A 20,412-nucleotide genomic window follows, 5' to 3' on the forward strand; every position below is an offset into this window, starting at 1 on the left:
TGTTAGTTTAGTTTTTTGTGTGACCTTATTGAAATAACTGCATTGAAGTGGTCCGCTGATCTCTGAAGAACTCCAGGCTCATTAATTGTGCGCTGCCACATCCAGCTTGTGTTCAGGATGAAACGCAGCAGCAGTGTGTCCGTCTGTGTGTCGCTCTGCCTTTATTTCTCCCAGTTTCAGCCGTGATGAGCTGCGTCTCGCACCACCTGCGGAGAAGCCCTGCCACTTCTGACCTACATAAAAAGCCGGACGGTGCTAAATATAGCCGGCCAGCTTTATGATCGTCTGTATGAGTAATGCTGGCACAATTGTGACGCTCAAATGATTGAGAGTCGTTTGCTTGTAAAACGAAGGAGTCGTTTTCTCCCGTCTGTTGACTCAGCAGAAAGTGCCGTCTCAATCGCTGAGCTTCTGAACAGAGAGATCCAGCCAACAGATGCTAGAGTTGGAGCACTTCCAGTCTTTTCTGAAGAGACGCCACACGCAACAGTTATCCCTGAATATGAGCAACTGGCCCACTTTTCTGATTTTTGCAGTGGCACATATGCAGTGGTAGTTTCACCGATTTCTGTTTAACCAAAATACGATTTTTTAGTGTATGTGTCTGAAACATAATAATTTTAATAACTCATTTGTACGGTCAGATGGACATTTTTTGTTATTTCTGCAGAGAATTTTGGTAAAAATCTGCAGATTTCTGCAGAATTATTTAATTATAACTAAAACCTTAATATGTTAATTAAAATAATAATTTCTTTATAACTTTTATTTAAAGGGCACCTAGGTTACCCATTTTTTCAGATTTAATATAAGTCTTTTGCGTCTCTAGAATGTGTATATAAAGTTTCAGATCAAAATACCCATCAGATTTTTCATTATACCTTTTACAAGATGCTGTTTTATATGATTTCCAGCAGGGGGTGGTTTTGTCGTACTGCGCCTTTAAGACTAGTCTTTCCCGCCCACTATTACTCCTCCTCCCTCAGCTGCGTCAGACAACAGACAGACTTAAAGGAAGAAGGTCTCACGTAGCATTTGTGAGATACTACAGTAAGAACTAAACTTTACTAATCAGTATTGTGAAGTTGCATTGATGAGTCACACACAATATCGTTACAAAGTTAACACACACACACACACACACACACACCGCAGATGACACACACACGCACGCACGTAGGCAGGCAGACAGACAGAGCGCGCTTAGCTTAGTTAAGGCTAACCACAAGTACTGTGTGGATATCTGTTATTCTAATGTACAAAATAAACCTGATTTAACTTCCACAAACCGGGATTGAAGCGTCTTCTTTTATAATTGTTCTGACACGCGGCTGTGCTGATGAAGTAAAGCTGAAGTAAAACGCTGTAATTAATTACACACATACTCTGTTTTAAAACACTTTAAACATGTGAAACTCACTCTTAATCACATTTGATGATGATTGCTGGTCCTAGTGAACAGAACAGAGCTTTTATTCCCGGTTGCTTTGCGTATGTCTGCCTGGTCTTGTAGACATATAAACGCGACTACCGGAACATGTTAATGCGCGCAGCTGTCAATCAATTCGATGGGCGGGGGAAACGCACACCTACGTAATGGTGCGATAGATTTGAAAACAGCTCCAATTGGCCGACCCTTTTTTTTTGTAGTTAAATTGAAAAAAAAAGGACTGGGTGTGTTCATATCACCCCAGTATGACGGTCTATACACTATACCAACACACAGATCTGTCCAAACAGCTTGAAAAGTAGATTTTTTACCATAGGTGCCCTTTAATGTATAAAATGCAAATCCAGTTAGATTCACTTTATTTGGTAAACAAAGCAAGTCTCTCATATAATATATCTGCTAACAGACAGAAAATATTACTGTACAAACTGCATTGTACATAAATCAGATGAACATTTTCACATTAGTCAATAATATTACTGTAATTAATTTAAAAACTGAATAAATATAAATTTATGCACATTTACTTAAGTAAATAAACAGAATTAATGATGGGATAAAAATCTGCGGGTGCAGATTTTGTGTGGGCCTACTCATTTGTAATAAAAGATTTCTTTTGTCTTTGCCATGATGACAGCACATAATATTGGACTGAATATTTTTCAAGATGCTAGTATTCAGCTTAACATTTAAAGGCTTAACTAGGTGCATTAGGCAAGTCATTGTAAAACAGTGGTTTGTTCTGTAGATAATCGGAAAACAAATATTGCCTGAGGAGAATAATATTATTGAGCTTAAAGCAAATAAGACTTTCTCTACACTCTCAAACAAAAGGTACAATGTTGAACCAAAACAGGTACAAAACCGTTGCAGTTTGTACCTTTAAGGACTTAATATGTGCCATGAAAAACCAAAATGCCCCTTTGGTTTTTAAAACCTGCAGATACAGTATTGTACTTCATCAAAGGTACAAATCTGATCCATGAAGGTACCGCTACAGTAACAAGACACTTTGTACCTTTACAGTGTCAAATGCGTTCCTTATATTAACTATTTAAAGGCATTTTGTTACTGTATATCCAAAATGCATCAATTTATTTTCAGTAAATACAAAACATCAAAAACATTTGTAAACAAAGCTTTTAACAATGTTTCTTTTTGTGTGAATGCACCTTTTCCATTTACAATAACGAATAAATACAGTTGAAGTCAGAATTATTATCCCCTTTGAATGTTTTTCCTTTTTTCAATATTTCCCAAATGATGTTTAACAGAGCAAGGAAATTTTCACAGTATGTCTGATAATATTTTTTCTTCTGGAGAAAGTCTTATTTGTTTTCTTTCGGCTAGAATAAAAGCAGTTTTACATTTTTTAAAAACCATTTTAAGGACAAAATTATTAGCCCCTCAAAGCATTTTTTTTCCCAATAGTCTACAGAACAAACTTTCATTATACAATAACTTGCCTAGTTACCCTAACCTGCCTAGCTTACCTAATTAACCTAGTTAAGCCATTAAATGCCACTTTAAGCTGTATAGAAGTGTCTTGAAAGATAAAGTAAAATATTGTTTACTGTCATCATGGCAAAGATAAAATAAATCAGTTATTAAAAATGAGTTATTAAAACTATTATGTTTAGAAATGTGTTAATTTTCTCTCCGTCGGCACAATAGCCTTGTGGTTAGCGCGCCGACATATGGTCCAAAAGCACATCAGAGCATCACGAGTTCGAATCCCGGCTCGACGACATTTCCCTAACCCCTCTATCTCTCTCCCACTTCGCTTCCTGTCTCAATACTGTCCTATCTAATAATAAAGGCCAAAAATAAATCTTTAAAATAAATAAATAAATAAAAAAATCTTCTCTCCGTTAAACAGAAATAATAATAATAATAACAGAAATAAAAGATAAAAACAGAAGGGCTAATAATTTTGACTGTACAATAAAAGCAAGAGAGTGGGCACTGAAAGAAGTGAAACTTTCTTTCAAAGTACTATATGTCCCGCTCCTCTTCATGTTTCAGTTAAAATTACATCAAACATCCAATTAAAAAGTGCATATTTCAAAGCTCGTCTGTAGCCCTTTAAAAGTGATTTTGGATGTTTGTTTTTTACATTGAATTAAAAAGCACTATGGTGCATGAAAATCAGTGTTTGTGCCCGCAGTGTCTGGCTTTAATTGAGCTCATAGAGAAGCGCTGCTGTGTATTTATCTGTGATTCAGTATGATGGATGCCGCTGTGTGCTCTGAAAGGTCATTCGTCAGGCTGGTATACCTCAGCCTCAAACGAGGTCACATTATGAAGCTCGTGTCCACAAAAAACGCCGGCCTTTATAAGCGCCTCAAACACACTCCACGCCTCATTCAGGAAAGGTGGCGATCTTTCAAAAAGGCTAATTGACAAATAGGTCAGTCTGTGTGTGTGTGTGTGTGTGTGTGTGTGTGTGTGTGTGTGTGTTTGTGTGTGTGTTTGTGTGTGTGTGTGTGTTGTGTGTGTGTGTGTGTGTGTGTGTGTGTGTGTTTGTGTGTGTGTGTGTGTGTGTGTGTGTGTGTTTTTGTGTTTTTGTGTTTTTGTGTGTGTGTGTGTTGGGAGGGTAATTATTAGGGAAAAAATTACACATCAAAAACATGGCAGGGTGGGATTTAAAACTAAAAACAGATTGATGTTAACTATTATAGATATTATTTAACTTTATTAATAATATTATATTATTTAACTTTAAATATTATATTTAATTTAATGGGTGTTACGAAGACGCAGTGGGTAGCACGATCGCCTGACAGCAAGAAGGTCGCTGGTGCGCTGGTCGCTGGTGCTGGGTCAGTTGGCTTTTCTGTGTGGAGTTTGCATGTTTTCCTTGTGTTGGCGTGGGATTTCTTTGGGTGCTCCAGTTTCCTCCACAGTCCAAACACATGCGCTATTGGTGAACTGAATAGTGTATGTGTCTGAATGAGTGTGTATGGATGTTTCCCAGTTATGGGTTGCAGCTGGAAGGGCTGCATAAAACATTTGCTGGATAAGTTGTGGGTTCATTCTGCTGTGGCAAGCCCAGATTAGTAAAGAGACTAAGCCGAAAAAAAGATTTAATTTAATTTTAATTAATTTAATTTTATTTTATTTTATTTTATTTTATTTTATTTAAATATTGGCGACATGTTGGCTCAGTGGTTAGCCCACAGATCTCTGAGCCACCGTGCTCCCCTCTATTTTATTTCATGTTATGATTATTAACCCTATAGAGCCGCACGTATCATATTTGATACACAGGTTTCTAAGACCGATATAATATCAACCCGATCAAAACTTTGTTTAAAAACCTGTTAAATATGATTTGATAAAAGGTAACAGATAAAAACAAAGTGGAAAAACTGCCTAAAATGTTTTCTGTTGTCAAAATTTCAAGGGCAAAATATTTTTTTGTCATTAAAATTAACTTTTTAAAGTTGCACAAACACCTGGTGTATCAAATGTGTATCTCAAAATGTATATGGCAAAAATTAGTTTGTTTGCTACATGGTTTAATTAGCATCTCATTTCCAAAAAAGTAGAATTTTCAACCTATGTTTTGATAACTCGGGACTTATAGGGTTAATTTTTTTTTATTTTGAAGGCAGTCAGCCAAAAATAAACTGAAACTCTTAAGCAAAACTCAGCAGAATGAATCTGAAGTGAATGTAAGCTCCAGCAGATCTCTCTCCAGCTATTGTAGACCCTTTTCTTGACACAGACCCTCGGTGTTGACATACTGAAGTAGTGAAGGCTCCACTAAAGTATGTCTTTTCATTTAGCTTCTTTACCAACCTCCCTCAACAATATCATCTCCAGAATCAGCCTGTTTCAGTCCTTCAACATGTTGACTCAGATCGCCTCCGTGTCCTTGAGACGCCCTCGCCTCCAAATAAAGCCGCGTGTGTATTTCTGAGAGAGAAATATTAATTCTGCCGCTCGTAATTGACTGCGCTGCGAGTCGCGGTGGGAAATAGTGTCAGATTCAGCTGTGAGTTTAAAGGCATCATAAATCACGAGTCTGCGATGCTGTATGTGAGAAGATTTATGATCCTCTGCACTGCTGCTCTTTCTTTTGGCCTTTTTACACTCCGCAGGACGCCGCTGCATGATATGTGTGTGAAGCTGACGAAAAAAAAGATGACCAAGCCTTCATTACTAAATCAGAAATGTCATTAAAACATGAAGCGATGGCTTGACTCGTTTCTGGGGAGTTCATAAACACCAAGAGATTGCATCATATTGATTTTATACAGCAGTCTGATGACTAATAACTGTTATTATTCACTTATATTTTGCACACAGCATTGCTGGATATATGAATAGTTTAAAACACAGCAGAACTGTTTCAATCATTCATTCATTCATTTTCCTTCGGCTTAGTGCATGATTATCAGGGGTCGCCATAGCGGAATGAAACGCCAACTATTCCGTCATGTTTTACGCAGGGGATACCCTTCCAGCCGCAAGCCAGTACTGGGAAACACCCATTCACACTCATAAACAAACACACTCATACACTGCGGCCAATTTTAGTTCATCCAATTTACCTGTGGGGTGACTTAGAAAACAGGAGCACCAGGAGTAAATCCCCGCCAACACAGGGAGAACATGCAAACTCGACACAGAAATGCCAAATGGCCCAGCCAGAACTCAAACCAGTGACCTTCTTGCTGTGTAGGTGACAGTGCTAACCACTGAGCCACCGTGTTGCCCTGTGGGGCCTACAATGGTAGAAATAAATACAATAGAAATTTTCCGAACCAAATTGGCCGTAGTGTATAAGTGCGAGAAAGCATGGGTGTTTACCAGTACTGGGTTGTGGTTGGAAAGGCATCCGCTGTGTAGAACATATAGTGGATAACTTGGCAGTTCATTCCACTGTGGCGACCCCTGATAAATAAGGGACTAAGCTGAAGGGAAATGAATGAATGAACTTTGGCGCCACCTGCTATATTAGCATTTTCATTTACAATTTTTTTTTGGACTGAGATCCTAAGTGTTTGTGTTAGATTTCTTAATATTGTCTACTTCTTTAATAAGGTCTTAACTGAGATCTTAAGTTTTTTGTTAGTTTCAAACCAACCACAACCAAAAAAAAAAGTTGTTACACCGAATCACAGTTCTAACTTTCATTTTCAAAGTGTCTGCTAGTTATTTTATGTTCAAGATCAGAGGTGAACTATCTGCTGCTGCTGTCAGTTGTATGACAATAAATGTCACATAAAATGGTGTGCAAACTCACATTGAAGAGAAATCATCATCAAGAGTGAATCATCATCAGAGGTGATCATTGTCATAGTAGTTTATGCTGTTGTTCTGATGCGATTTCACAGATATAGAACGCTTTTCTGATTTTTGTGCTTGCAGATGATTAGAACCAAAACTCTTTTTAACATGGAAAAGATACATGTTATCACCAATGTGGCTGTTGCTTTTGCTGAACTGAAAGCATTTGTGCTAAATTAAAATGTGCATTTCCTTAAAATAAATACTGACTGCAAACATATGAACGGGATAATGCGTGTGAGTGTGTTAATATAGTTTCCGCCAAGCCTACGTGCATCTAATATTTGCTCGACGTATAAATTCACAGCAGGTGGAAGACGCGTCTTATCAGCGTGTGACATATATAAATGCGTAAACTTCAAAAAAAGATGTTCTTGCCACTGACTTTGAGTTAAAAATAAAAGACTAGTGAAAAATAGTCCCAATCGTCTCTCTCTCTTTCTCTGAAACGACTAGCATCAAGAAATCCCCATACTTTATTAACCTCTCCAACCATCAAGCTCTCTTTCTGCAATATAATGACTACTTGTCGCTCTCCAATTAATCCCCGATGGATATAAACTCCCAACGTTTCCTTCAATCATTAACCATCCTGTTTCACTCAGAAATGTGTCACATTACAGAAGTAAAATGACTCGCTAACGGCGTCTCATTCAGATCTATTAGCATACGCCGCTAGCTCTTCTTATAACAACGCCGCGTGATTTACTGTTGTCATAAAGAGACCCGGGGCCAATTAGATTTGTCTAGGTCATGTTCATGGATGGGTAATTTGCCAATGCGCCTGCACAGGCCGACTGGATGTCTTTTTCCTCTCCTCCGTGACTCAGTCGAGCTTCAAAGTTAATTCGAGGTCAATCATAAGCTCCGATTTCAGTCTGCTGGCTCACGGACAGTCGCAGCTGGGCCGCGGTTTGATCATGCCAGACCTGTGGCCGGTTACTACTGAGAAAACAAGAAATCTTTCCTAATCAATCTGCAAACAGATCTGCAGGAGAGCAACCGCAGGTTTTAGAAACCCTAGTCTTTACATGACTTTTTACATCGAGAAATTAGACACTTGCAGTCATGTGAAAAAGTTTCTCCATGTATTTTTTCGGTAAAATAAGGGTAATCTAGGGCCTTTGCCTTTCATATAAGCCACTTCTGATCAGATCTGTAAATGCACTTGTAGCTGTAATGATTAAAGTGCTCATTTTCTGGATGAGCTTCTCTGTCTGTCAGATCATTCTGGAGGAGTTTGGGAGTTTTCTGCCTTTCAGTCAGGATGAGCTCTGGACTGGACGATTGAACAACTCTTGCAGAGTCTGATGCTCATCTGTGTGTGTGCATGTGTGTTTCAGGACAGCAGATGATTCTGTCACAGTGGGCACAGTTCTGGTGAGCCGGATGAAGATGGGGGAGATTGAGGATGGAGAGGTGGATCACATTACAGCCGACATGCACCAGAAGGTGAGATGTGTTGAAGAGGCAGTCCGTAAAACCAGCTGCTTTCAAAACAGTGTGCATATTAGGGCTGCTCGATTTTGGAAAAAAATCATAATCACGATTATTTTGGTCATAATTGTAATCACGATTATTCTAAACGATTATCAGTTGAAGTCAAAATCATTAGCGCTCCTGAGAATTTTGTTTTTTTAAATAACTATTTCCCAAATTATGTTAAACAGAGCAAGGAATTTTTTAACAGTATTTCCTTTAATATTTTTTTTTCTTCTGGAGAAAGTCTTATTTGTTTTATTTTAGCTAGAATAAAAGCAGATTTAATTATTTTAAAACCCATTTTAAGGTCAATATTATTAGCCCCCTTAAGCAATATATATTTTTGATTGTCTGCAGAAGAAACTACTTATACAATGACTTGTCTAATTACTCTAATTAAGCCTTTGAATTGCACTTTAATCTAAATGCTTGTATTTTGAAAAACATCTAGTAAAATGTTATGTGCTGTCATCATAGCAAAGATAAAACAAATCAGTAATTAGACATGATATATCAAAACTATTGTGTTCAGAAATAAGTTTAAAAAAAAAAAAACTTCTTTCCATTAAACAGAAATTGGAGGTAAAGGGTTGCTAATATTCTGGAGGGCTAATAATTCTGACTTCAACTGTATATATATATATATATATATATATATATATATATATATATATATATATATATATATATATATATATATATATATATATATATATATATATACAGTTATTTTTCACCCTGCAAAGGAGGAGAAATAAATACAATAGAATAAAAATATAAAACAAACTGTGATTTAAGCATATTACCCTAAGAAAAACACTTTAGCTACAAAAATCCTTCAGTCTGAGCAGTAAGGGATGTTCTCGTCGTTTGATTAATGATAAAACAGGCGGCAGCATTTCGCACGGTCACTTTAATGGTTTCTCTTTCACGTCTTTTGATTCTCAACTCGTTTGTTTATTACGAAAATGAGGGTTAATATGAATAATCACTAATCACCTCGTTTTGACACCTATTTGACCATTTAAGCGCTCATGTTGAGATTACTTTAGATGTCTGCGCTCCTCTGCTCGTCTCAGTGTGCGAATGAGACCGAATGCTGACCGCGTGCTTATCCGTGTGCGCGTGTTGCACACACACATAAGCACGCGGTCTTTCGCGCTTTTGGTATATGATGCAATAATCGTGTATCTCGATTAATGGTTTTTCATAATCTTTAGAAGCCATAATCGAAATCGGATTTTCGATTAATTGCACAGCCCTAGTGCATGTATAGTATACAGTTGAAGTCAGAATTATTAGCCATCCTGGATTATTTTTTTACCAATTTCTGTTTAACGGAGAGAATATTTTTTTAAGACATTTCTAAACATATTAGTTTTAATAACTCATTTCTTATAACTGATTCATTTTATCTTTGTATATTGTCCCTGATGTCACTTCCTGAAGAATGGTATCACTATGTTAAAAAAATGTACTGTTGTGAAACTAATATTAATTACACCTTCCAAACCTGTTGGGCACTTTTAAAGCTGTATATTTAGACATTACTGTGCTGACAGAGCATTTACGTCCTCTAAACCTTCATTAATCAGCATGAAACAGACAGACAGAATATAGTGAAGAAAAGCAGACGGCTGTGAGAATTATAGAGGTTCTGGAGATGGATGTTGGACATGATTGAGGAAATGGAGGGTATTTAGATGCGCACCATTGGGATTTAAATAGCGAATGCCTCATAAATTACCATTCAGCTACTGAATTCAGCACAAGATGTATGTTTGAATGCGGAGAGGGAGAAAGAAAGGCATACAATTCATGTCATCGCCGTTTTCTAACTTAATAAAGGTTTTTATACAATATACTATTAGACTGAAAGACAAGTATATAGACAGACAGATGTATAGACAAACAGACTTACAGACATATATATATATATATAGACAGACAGACAGACAGACACACAGATATAAAGGCTGACAGACATATATAGACAGAGAGACAGATAAATAGACAGACAGAAGTATACACAGACAGACAAATATGTAGACAGACAGACAGACAGATATATAGAGAGACATACAGACAGAGACAGATATATAGACAGAGATACATATTTATAGACAGATATATAGAAACAGATATTGAGACGGACAGATGTAGAAAGAGACAGATATATAGACAGAAACAAATATATAGACAGATAGATATATATAGACAGATACCAAGAGACAGACAAATATATAGACAGACATATGTATATATCGACAGAGAGACCTATATATAGACAGACAGACAGACAGACAGACAGAAAGACAGACAGACAGAAAGACAGACAGACATAAAGAGACATATCTATAGATACAGATATATAGACAGATGGATATATAGAGACAGAAATTGACAGAGACATAGACAGACAGACAAATATGTAGACATACAGACAGATACAGACAGAGATATATAAATATGTATGTGTGTGTGTGTGTGTGTGTGTTTGTTGGCTGGGTTCCGCTGTGGTTGTGTTTAATCTGAGTCTTCAGAAGTGATTCACTGTGTTCTGGATTGTGGCTCGTCCTGACGTGTGTTTGAGCCGGATCCACCACACAACAGCAGTGTTCAGATCGCCGCTGCCGCTCTCTTGTCGGCTTTCTGAGCCGTGTGCCAAGAACTGACTGGAAACATCCAAGGTCATGAGACCTAATGAGACGTGAAGACTCATCCGTCATCGCGCTAAAGCCTGATGCGCAGTTTGCATTTCAAGTGATTAGGCCGAGAGCGCCGCGGGTGCTGTTTGTGTGTTCTCTGAGAGTTCTGTATTATCTGAACAGCAGTGCAGGTGACGGATCCTCACTGTTCAATCTGCTTAACACACTCACACCATTTACAGTTAATGCTGTGCAGTATGAATATATATATATATATATATATATATATATATATATATATATATATATATATATATATATATATATATATATATATATATATATATATATACTCACCGGCCACTTTATTAGGTACACCATACTAGCACCGGGTTGGACACCCTTTTTCCTTCAGAACTGCCTTAATCCTTCATGGCATAGATTCAACAAGGTACTGGAAATATTCCTTTGTGATTTTGGTCCATATTGACCTGATAACATCACGCAGTAGCTGCAGATTTTATTGGCTGCTTATCCATGATGTGAATCTCCCATTCCACCACATCCCAAAGGTGTTCCATTGGATTGAGTTCTGGTGACTGTGGAGGCCATCTGAGTACAGTGAACTTATTGTCAGGTTCAAAAAAACCAGTCAGAGCTGATTTGCGCTTTATGACATGACATGCTATCCTGCTGGAAGTAGCCTTCAGAAGATGTGTACACTGTGGTCATAAAGGGATGGACATGGTCAGCAACAATACTCAGGTTAGCTGTGGCGTTGACACGATGCTCAATTGGTACTATTGGACCCAAAGTGTGCCAAGAGAAATCCCATACATCATTACACCACCAGCAGCAGCCTAAACCATCGATACAAGGCAGGATGGATCCATGTTTTCATGTTGTTGACTCCAAGTTCTGACTCTGTCATTCAAATGTTGCATCGTCTCGACCATGTCTACATGCCTTAATGCACTGAGTTGCTGCCATGTGATTGACTGATTGGAAATTTGAGTTATCAAGCAGTTGGAAAGGTGTACCTAATAAAGTGGCCGGTGAGTGTATACATACAGTGCTGTGCAAAAGTCTCATTTGCTGTTTTGGCAAGGTTATAATGACATTATATATTGTTTCTTATTCGCTTTATTAAAATACAACTAGAAAATACAGTTAGTTATATTTTTTGGGTTATATTATATAGTTATATTTTTTGGGGTCTAATTGTTTCAGACAAATAAAAGAAAGATGAAAGAATGAATGAAAAATACTGGAGATTCTGTTTTGGTTTGATCTGCATTTCTGCCAGAGCTGTTGCCAATATTGCCTGAATGCTGAAAATTACAGGCAGGTTTTAAATATGTAATTCTTATTAGAAAGTTTTGTTTTTCAGCATGATAATGATCACAAACACACTGCTAATGTAATGAAATCATATTTGGAGAGAAAAACAGCTGATAAAACAAAGACTGGCCTCCACAGAGTCCAGACCTAAATATTATATAGAGTATGTGTAGGCAGTATGAGATTCTCCTGGAGAGGAAAAGATAGTTAGAACATGCTAAATCTAAAGAAGAACTGTTAGAAATGCTGAAAAGAAGCTTGATTTAATAAATAGCACATCATTTCAGAAAAGACTCGCTAAACACATATTGTCTGTTTGTATATTAAAGGTAAACATAAAATGAAGAAATATGTATCTCAAACATATCTTGTGTGTTTGTTTTTCCCCACAGTGCACGCTGGTGTACGAGTCGTCACATGGCATTAATGATAAAGAGAACGGACCAATAATGAACACTGGTGAGTGCAAGAATACATTATATTTCTTTAGGTTAGGTTTTATGCGGAGAATAAGTTGTGACACATGAAAAAAACCTACATTAATATTCACATTTAACTTTTCACATTTAAAAATGTTTAAAAGTGTAATTTTGAGACTGACAGTTTGTTCTGAAGCATCTCATGTGCAAATATCATGTGACCAATCTATGCAACATTTCCAATGCGATCGATCAAAATGCACATAATCGCAACCCTTTGCTTAAGCTGTTACTTTTAACAATAAACCCTCGTATTAGGAGCTTATAAAAACTGGAAGTAGATAAACATCTATATCTATATAGACATCTGATATATCGATATTTGCAAATCACATTAATTGCATGTGTGTATTTCACATATACAAGGCATAAATGTGACATGTTTATACATATTTACGTATATATATTTTTTAACCATTCAAAAATCAAGTTTGTACATTAATAGAATTTTGTTTATCATTATTTTTTTAACACTTGTTGCTTTTTGACAACATTTTTATATTCATTTATTTTCTTGTCGGCTTAGTCCCTTTATTAATCCGGGGTCGCCACAGCGGAATGAACCGCCAACTTATCCAGCACCTTTTTACGCAGCGGATGCTCTTCCAGCTGCAACCCATCTCTTGGAAAAAAAAACATTTTTACATCTTTCTTTTATTTATTTGTGGTCATTTTGGCTGTGTTAATATAAGCAGCATACATTTTTAGCTAAGGTTTCTTTTCTTACTGATATTTTAATATGCCATCCTTATTTCCATTAATAAATCTATTTTACACTAGGTATAAAAAAGAGCTCCTCACAGGACCTTCAGGACAAAAATGTCCCCATTGAAAGCCATTAAAAAGGCAATATTTCATCTAAGGGCCATTTAAGGCATAAATTATTTGTTAACAGGCTTACATTTAGTTGGCAAGGCTTAAAAATGTATGATGTATAATATATTTTAGTGATTTGTTTCAAGTGTTTCTATTTTTTGGTCCTGTTTTGTTTTGTGCAATTTAAAAATTCTTAAAGAAATGAATCTGACAGTAAAGGCATCATTTCAATCATTCATTTATTTTCCTTTGGCTTAGCCCCTTATTTATCAAGGGCCGCCACAGCGGAATTAACAGCCAACTATTCTGTTTTACGCAGCGAGTGCCCTTCCAGTCACAACTTACTACTGGGAAGCACCCATAAACTCTCACATTCATACCACACTCATACACTATGTCCAATTTAGTTGTCTTTGGACTGTGGGTGAAACCAGAGCACCCAGAGGAAACCTATGCCAACACGGGGAGAACATGCAAACTCTACACAGAAATGCCAAATGGCTAGCTGAATAGATTTTTAGCCCAATTACCACCAAATTTGGATCAGACCATGCTGCCTAAAAGTTATAGAATTTCCCGGTTACTCTGCAGCTTGTTGCTGTGCTTGTTTATGATGTGGCCGCTGGACTGCTTGGCCCCAGTAGTTGCTGCTTGCAGCTATATTTATTATTTGGAATCACACCTGAAGCTATCTTTGCGCTTGTTTTCCTTTTTTTCTGTTAATACAAACCATTTACTGAATTTCTCTCAATAAAAGAACAGAAAAATCATTCAATTCCAACTTGTTACCGTTTGTTTGTTTGTTTGTTTGTTTATTTCCTTCTTTCTTTTCTTTAAGTTATGTTTCCAACTAGGCATAGGCCGTTATAAGGGTTCTGACAGTGTGATAACCTTGGATAAAAATATCACGGTTTCACAGTATTGTGATTGCTGCTCTTAATATATATTCTTTTTAAATGTCTGGGTAGAAACAGGGTTTCTGCAGGTTTCATCATGTCAAATGTAAAACTTTTAAAGACCATTATCAATGAAATTACAGACGATCACAGGGCAAAACGCTAATAATTTTCTGTAATAACCGTAGGATTTTTTTAACTTGCACAATTAAAACTAAAATTCAGTTATTTCTTTGCCACATATTTTAAATAGTGTCAAAACAAGCAAACTCTAGTTTAATACATATATTTTATTAGCACAATCTTTCTTTTTAAAAAAGACAATTTTTAAAAGCTATATTAAACAAAATTTATGCACAACACAAATTACATTTAATAAATGTAACTTTGTTCCCTAATGTTCAATAAAATATTTTCTGAATTCTGAGGTTTAAATCAAGGTTAATATTTATTTTGAGGGTAACTACACCTTAAACTTCTAGATTATTTTAAAATGCTAAAAAAAAAAACTGTATTTTTTGGTGTAATTTATTTAATAGAAACTCACAATGAGATACCAATCTAAAAGTCGTCTGAAAATCAAACCAAAATAGAATAATTTTCACAAATGCAATGTAGCATAAACAATATTAAAGACAGTCAGAATGTCTCAAAGTTTTAAAAGCTATAATAAACAACATTTATGCACAACTTAAATTTAAAAACTTGGAGAACTTTTAAACAAATGTTATTGAAAGGATTTCAGAAAGACAATTAAACCATATTCCTAAATAGTTAGCAAATAGTTATAAATGTTAATTTTGTTAAACGTTTTTTTAGATGGATTTGTTAGATCTACTGATTGGCTATAGCTTTACATGGACAATTAGTGACAATTATGAACTGTTTAAAAGTATTTAAGATCCTCAACAGCATATTTCAGTGATTTTTTTAAGGGCCTTAAATTTAGATTTTGAAATATAAGACATTTTAAGATCCCGCGGATAACCTGAAAAAACGAAAAGATTTTTCCTCATTGAACACAATATATTTCATTTTTATAATCATTCAAAATATTTTGGAGCAGTAATAATGAAAATCAATCATTGACTTCTGCTGTCTTCATTAGTTTCTAAAACAGAGATTTATTTACATTTTTAAAAAAAGTATCTTTGGATTGTTTTTTCTGCTGGTGATACTGTTATCCTAAAAAGCTGGGACAAAATGAATGAAAAAATCTTACACATACCTTGGGAACGGTATAGCAGAAAGCGATGACTGTTTTAAAACCTTGACTTTTCCAATCCGCGGTATACCTTGAAAACGGTTATCATCTCATGCCTAGTTTCAACCCCAGCCCCAGACGTTTGGGCTTGTAAAAAAATAAATGCAACTTTAATCACAAGACTTCCAGTAACAGTAAAAAAAATGTTTTTTAAGGGTAAACGTGACGTCTCAATTCAACCTTTGAAGAGTAGAATAAAATATGAGTATTTCCATCTCAATTCACTATTACCATAAGCCACAATGCATGTATGCCATTGAAGATGCTTTTTGCATTCATCTCCCAGACACTGGATCATGTTAACCAGCCTAACTTCATTCTCATGACTGATTCTCAGACTGATATATACATACACTATGATGTAATGTCCTGTAGGAGTGTGTTAGCGCTCAATTCTAGTTCTGGAAACTCTTTGAAAGTGCTATATTTGATTTATAGATCAACATGACGTGTCTTCTGGAGCTCTTTAGAGGAAATGCGGAATGAGGCGTTTGTGGAAGTGCAGTCAGATGAATGTGGACAGAGCTCTGATCATTCAGTCTTCAGAGAGACTGATGAGAAATGGATGACTTCATATTGAGTTGTTTGACTTTTTGAAGGCAGACGTTGTGCTTTGCTGAGTTTGATCCGTTTGTGATCTCTCCGAGACTCTTGAGATGATGAAGATGCATGAGTGCTTTTTCTTTTCTCAGGAAAGCAGGAGGCCTGAGCAAACATTTGCTGCCTGTGTCTGTCTAGGAAGCGTCTTAATGCATAGTTTTGCATGTCAACTTCTTTAGATGATATTTTGTGTTTATTACTGGAAAATAAAACCCTGATTTGTGTGATTTTTACAGTCACTATATTGCAATTTTTCAAAGTGACTTGAGTTGCATTCAAGGTCGGTTTCTTAGAAGTTAATATTTTTTAGACATTAGCATTTTTTATATTTTGACATCCTATGATGAACCATTTTTTTTATAAATAATAATTTGTTTATAAATAATTAATAATTTATTGATTTTTCTTTGAGCTTTTGTTGTCTTATTGTTTCAGGCATTCTAGGTTTGTTTTGTTGGAATAAATACAAAACAATACAATACAATACAATACAATACAATATTTATTTATAAAGCACATTTAAAAACAACCAAACCAAAGTGCTGTGCATAGGAGTACTAAAGTCCGAGAAGAAAACACTATATATATATATATATATATATATATATATATATATATATATATATATATATATATATATATATATATATATATATATATATATATATATATATATTTAAACATTCAACAAATGTGTGAGTGTCTGGATTATTGTCAGCTCTAGCGGGTGTTGATTGGTGCAAGGCATTATGGTAGTTGTAGTTCATGCGGTGGCAGATGTGTAGTTCTCTAGTGATTTGTATAGGCTAGATCGCTGGTGATGGTTTATTTTACAGCCATAATCCTACCTAATACATAAACCCAACTACTATAATTAGAACTATTAATAAGCAGCTAATTAGTTGTTTATTGAGTTAAAAGTTTTAGTTAATGGTTTGTTAATAGCATGAATTGTATTAGGTAGTAAATATTAAGTCTTCTTTCTTTAACATTGACACTAATTTCATCAAATTATTCCTAAATAATAATCATAACTTGTGTGTTTTTACAAATGTATTAAATGAATAGGGACAATCAAATAGATTCATTTAAATAGATGAAACCTGTTGCAACTTTGAACTATTAAGTTAACTTAATTTTTATAATTATGTGCATAATTTATTTACTTAAAAAATGAACACAACAGGTGTATTTACTTTTTTAAAGTTGTCAACTAATGACTTTTTAAATTTTGTAAAACCTCATCATACCTAGTTTCTGTTGTGTTTTTATTTTATTTAGTAATTATTTATTTTTTGTAATAAATGGTACTTTAATAAAAAAAATAGACAAAATAGTGATTTATTTTAGTAAATGGAGCTTCCTCTTGTGTTTTATGCTACAAAATAGAACCCTGAGTTCATTTTTCAAGCCTGATTTCCCACTATAATAACAAAACGGTTGGAATGAACAGCATTTAAATGGAGGAAAAAGACTTATTATGTAATCAAAATCTTGTTTTAAAGTTGCAAAAGCAGCTCTGCAGCAGAAAATGCTGCTATTCCTAGATAATAAAGCCCTAAATTAGAAACTAATCTGATAATAGTTGTTGTGTTTTTCCACTGAGCATTTTTCACATCTAATTTATTTTTCTTTTGCTGGAGGAAATGGTACTTACATTAAAAAATGGTTTTAGTTGACAAAATTTACTTTAATTTGACATTTTAGTTGTATGACCTTCTGAGGTGGACAAAGAAATCTTCTGAAATATTCATTCATTCATTTTCCTTCAGCTTAGTCACTTTTATTTATCAGGGGTCGCCACAGGGAATGAACCTCTAACTTATCCAGGATATGTTTTATGCAGCGGATGTCCTTACAGCTGCAACCCAGTACTGGGAAACACCCATACACTCTCATATCCACACACATACACTTTGGCCAGTTTAGCTTATTCGATCCCCTATAGCGCATGTCTTTGGACTGTGTGGGAAACCGGAGCACCTGGAGGACACCCACACCAACACAGTTAGAACATGCAAACTCCACACAGAAATGCCAACTGGCCCAGCCGGGACTCGAACCTTCTTGCTGTAAAGCTAGTTACATGGTAATAAAAAGTATGTAATAAAATAGCATTGTTTTCATTTTGCAGATACAGTCTCAGTGCTGTGATCTTGACATTATTAGGACATAATACACAATAATAAAAATGTAACATCAATAAAACAACTCCTCATAATTAGCTTGACTTCTTAAGGTAGATAAACAGCTCACTTTTCTACATTCGTTGACATTTTCAGCCCAAATGTTCTACTCCAGGGTTGGAATAAATGGTACTTCACTAATTATGTAATCAAAAGTGGTGTTGTTTTCAATTCAGCAGTTCTGTTTGCTGTGTTCTTAAGGCCAATTATGAGGCAGAGCAATGAAATAATCAGTAATGGAGTCATTAAGGAGCTGTTGAGTAGAACCAACAGCAGAATTGTTCAATGCTTGTGATTCCCATCCGTGTTTTTTGCGCTTATGAAGTGGATTCTGCAGCGCTTGATTGTGAACAGTGTGATTGCTGTGCTTAAACAACAGCCGGCGGTGGCGTCAAGTGCAGCTCATTACCTTAATTACCTCAGGTAACAGAGCTGGATAAACTGCACTGGGGGAAGCGCCTGCTTTTCATGCCATTTCAATTTAGTCAATGCAAATATGTTTTACACAGTGAAGAAAAGAGAGCCGGAATGCGTCAAGATATAGTTTTATACATTATTCAGTCACTCTAGGATTTTGTGCGACATTTTTCCGACCTAAAATGACATGTAATGCAGTGATTTTTGTGTTGTTTTGCACACAACAGTAGGGTCAAGTTGTATTTTTTGGGGGGTAATGCATTACAAGTAACTTAAAGTTACATAATCAGATTACTTTTTCAAGTAAATAGTAAAGTATTTATAACTACAAAATATTATCCGAGAAACCTTTTTCTTTATATAATGTTGAAACATGAATACTTACTATAGCGCTTAATTAAATGTGATGTATGTATGTATATATTAGGGATTGAACGACTTCAGATTTTTGGAAGTTGATTTTCATGTTGTTAAAGTCGAGTCGATGTCGACTAGACGCTGGTGACATCATTATTAAAACAGAAGCAACACGCCACAATTAGCTGTATATTTGCAGGAAATACAAATACACATGCTGTTTGACAGCTCATAACACGTTGCAAAAACAGTTCAACATTACCAATGACTAATTTTAGTGGAAAACTAATGCATTGTCAACACTGTTCATTTAGTTTGTAGCGCAACATTAGCACAGGCTTATTTTAGTGCAAAATAAATGCAGTCAACACAGTATATTAAACATGTATACATGGTAAGTTATTTCATAACAACATAACGCATGAAAGACTAAGGCTATAAGCCGACTCTCTGCTCAGACGCAGATTTTACCTTTATGATGTGTGGGTAAAAAAGCTGCTCCAAATCAGGCCCTGGTGCAATTCAGTTGTCCTGCCCTGGCCTTGTTAAAAAACGTGTGCCAGAGCGCAATTTGGTTGGGCTTTGTTGCGGTACGCTTGTAGTGTTAGTGCAAAGCATGTCTGAGCACAAACCTGAAGACGCAACGTCACTTTTAAAGGGCCATGAAACCCCCTCGTTTCAGCAGGGTGTTTTCACACCTCTACTTTGGAAAAAGTCAGAAAAGCGGGCGTGTCCAGCTCTGTTTAGGGGGGAGTGTCGGAGGAACTAAAGTGGGATGGTGTGGGAGTGTCTATTTGGGCACGCGCGAGTTTCAGTCAAAATACACACACGAGAAAGTGATGGTGTATTTTTTACAGTCATTGTGTTTCACCTACATGGACATCTGTAGTTGAATTATTTGCCAGATTATTAAATGGTGGACTTTAACTGCAGTTTGGCTCTTTCATTCAGGGAATTCATTCATGCCTCTCGCGACAAACGCGATATTTGATTCGAGGAACTGCTCTGAGCTCTCACAGAGAGAAAAGGAAAACGAAACTTAACTGCAGCAAACTATAAAAGCAACACTCCACGCTTGTTTTGCCAACACAACGTGGCGTCTCTGGTGTAAACAGTGACGCTAATGAATATTAATGAAGTTGCAAAATAGAGCGCGCTGATTGGTTTGAACCAAGCCT

The 20,412-nt window shown here is 35.8% G+C and overlaps 1 protein-coding gene across 34 annotated transcripts in view; it reads left to right on the plus strand.

The window, feature by feature from the left end:
* inpp4b (inositol polyphosphate-4-phosphatase type II B) overlaps positions 1-20,412 on the plus strand; it is a 405,814-nt gene that overhangs the window by 231,519 nt on the left and 153,883 nt on the right. For all 34 annotated transcript variants that reach the window (XR_012382279.1, XR_012382281.1, XM_073906014.1 and 31 more), the window contains 2 exons: positions 8,092-8,200; positions 12,612-12,678. Coding sequence is in view for 32 of the 34 variants with exons in the window: in XM_073906014.1 (XP_073762115.1) it covers positions 8,092-8,200; positions 12,612-12,678 (176 nt within the window). In the remaining 2 variants the exon portion in view is untranslated. The remainder of the gene's footprint in view (positions 1-8,091; positions 8,201-12,611; positions 12,679-20,412) is intronic.

The sequence above is a fragment of the Danio rerio genome, chromosome 1, assembly GCF_049306965.1.
Source record: "Danio rerio strain Tuebingen ecotype United States chromosome 1, GRCz12tu, whole genome shotgun sequence".
Taxonomy (NCBI): Eukaryota; Metazoa; Chordata; class Actinopteri; order Cypriniformes; family Danionidae; genus Danio; species Danio rerio.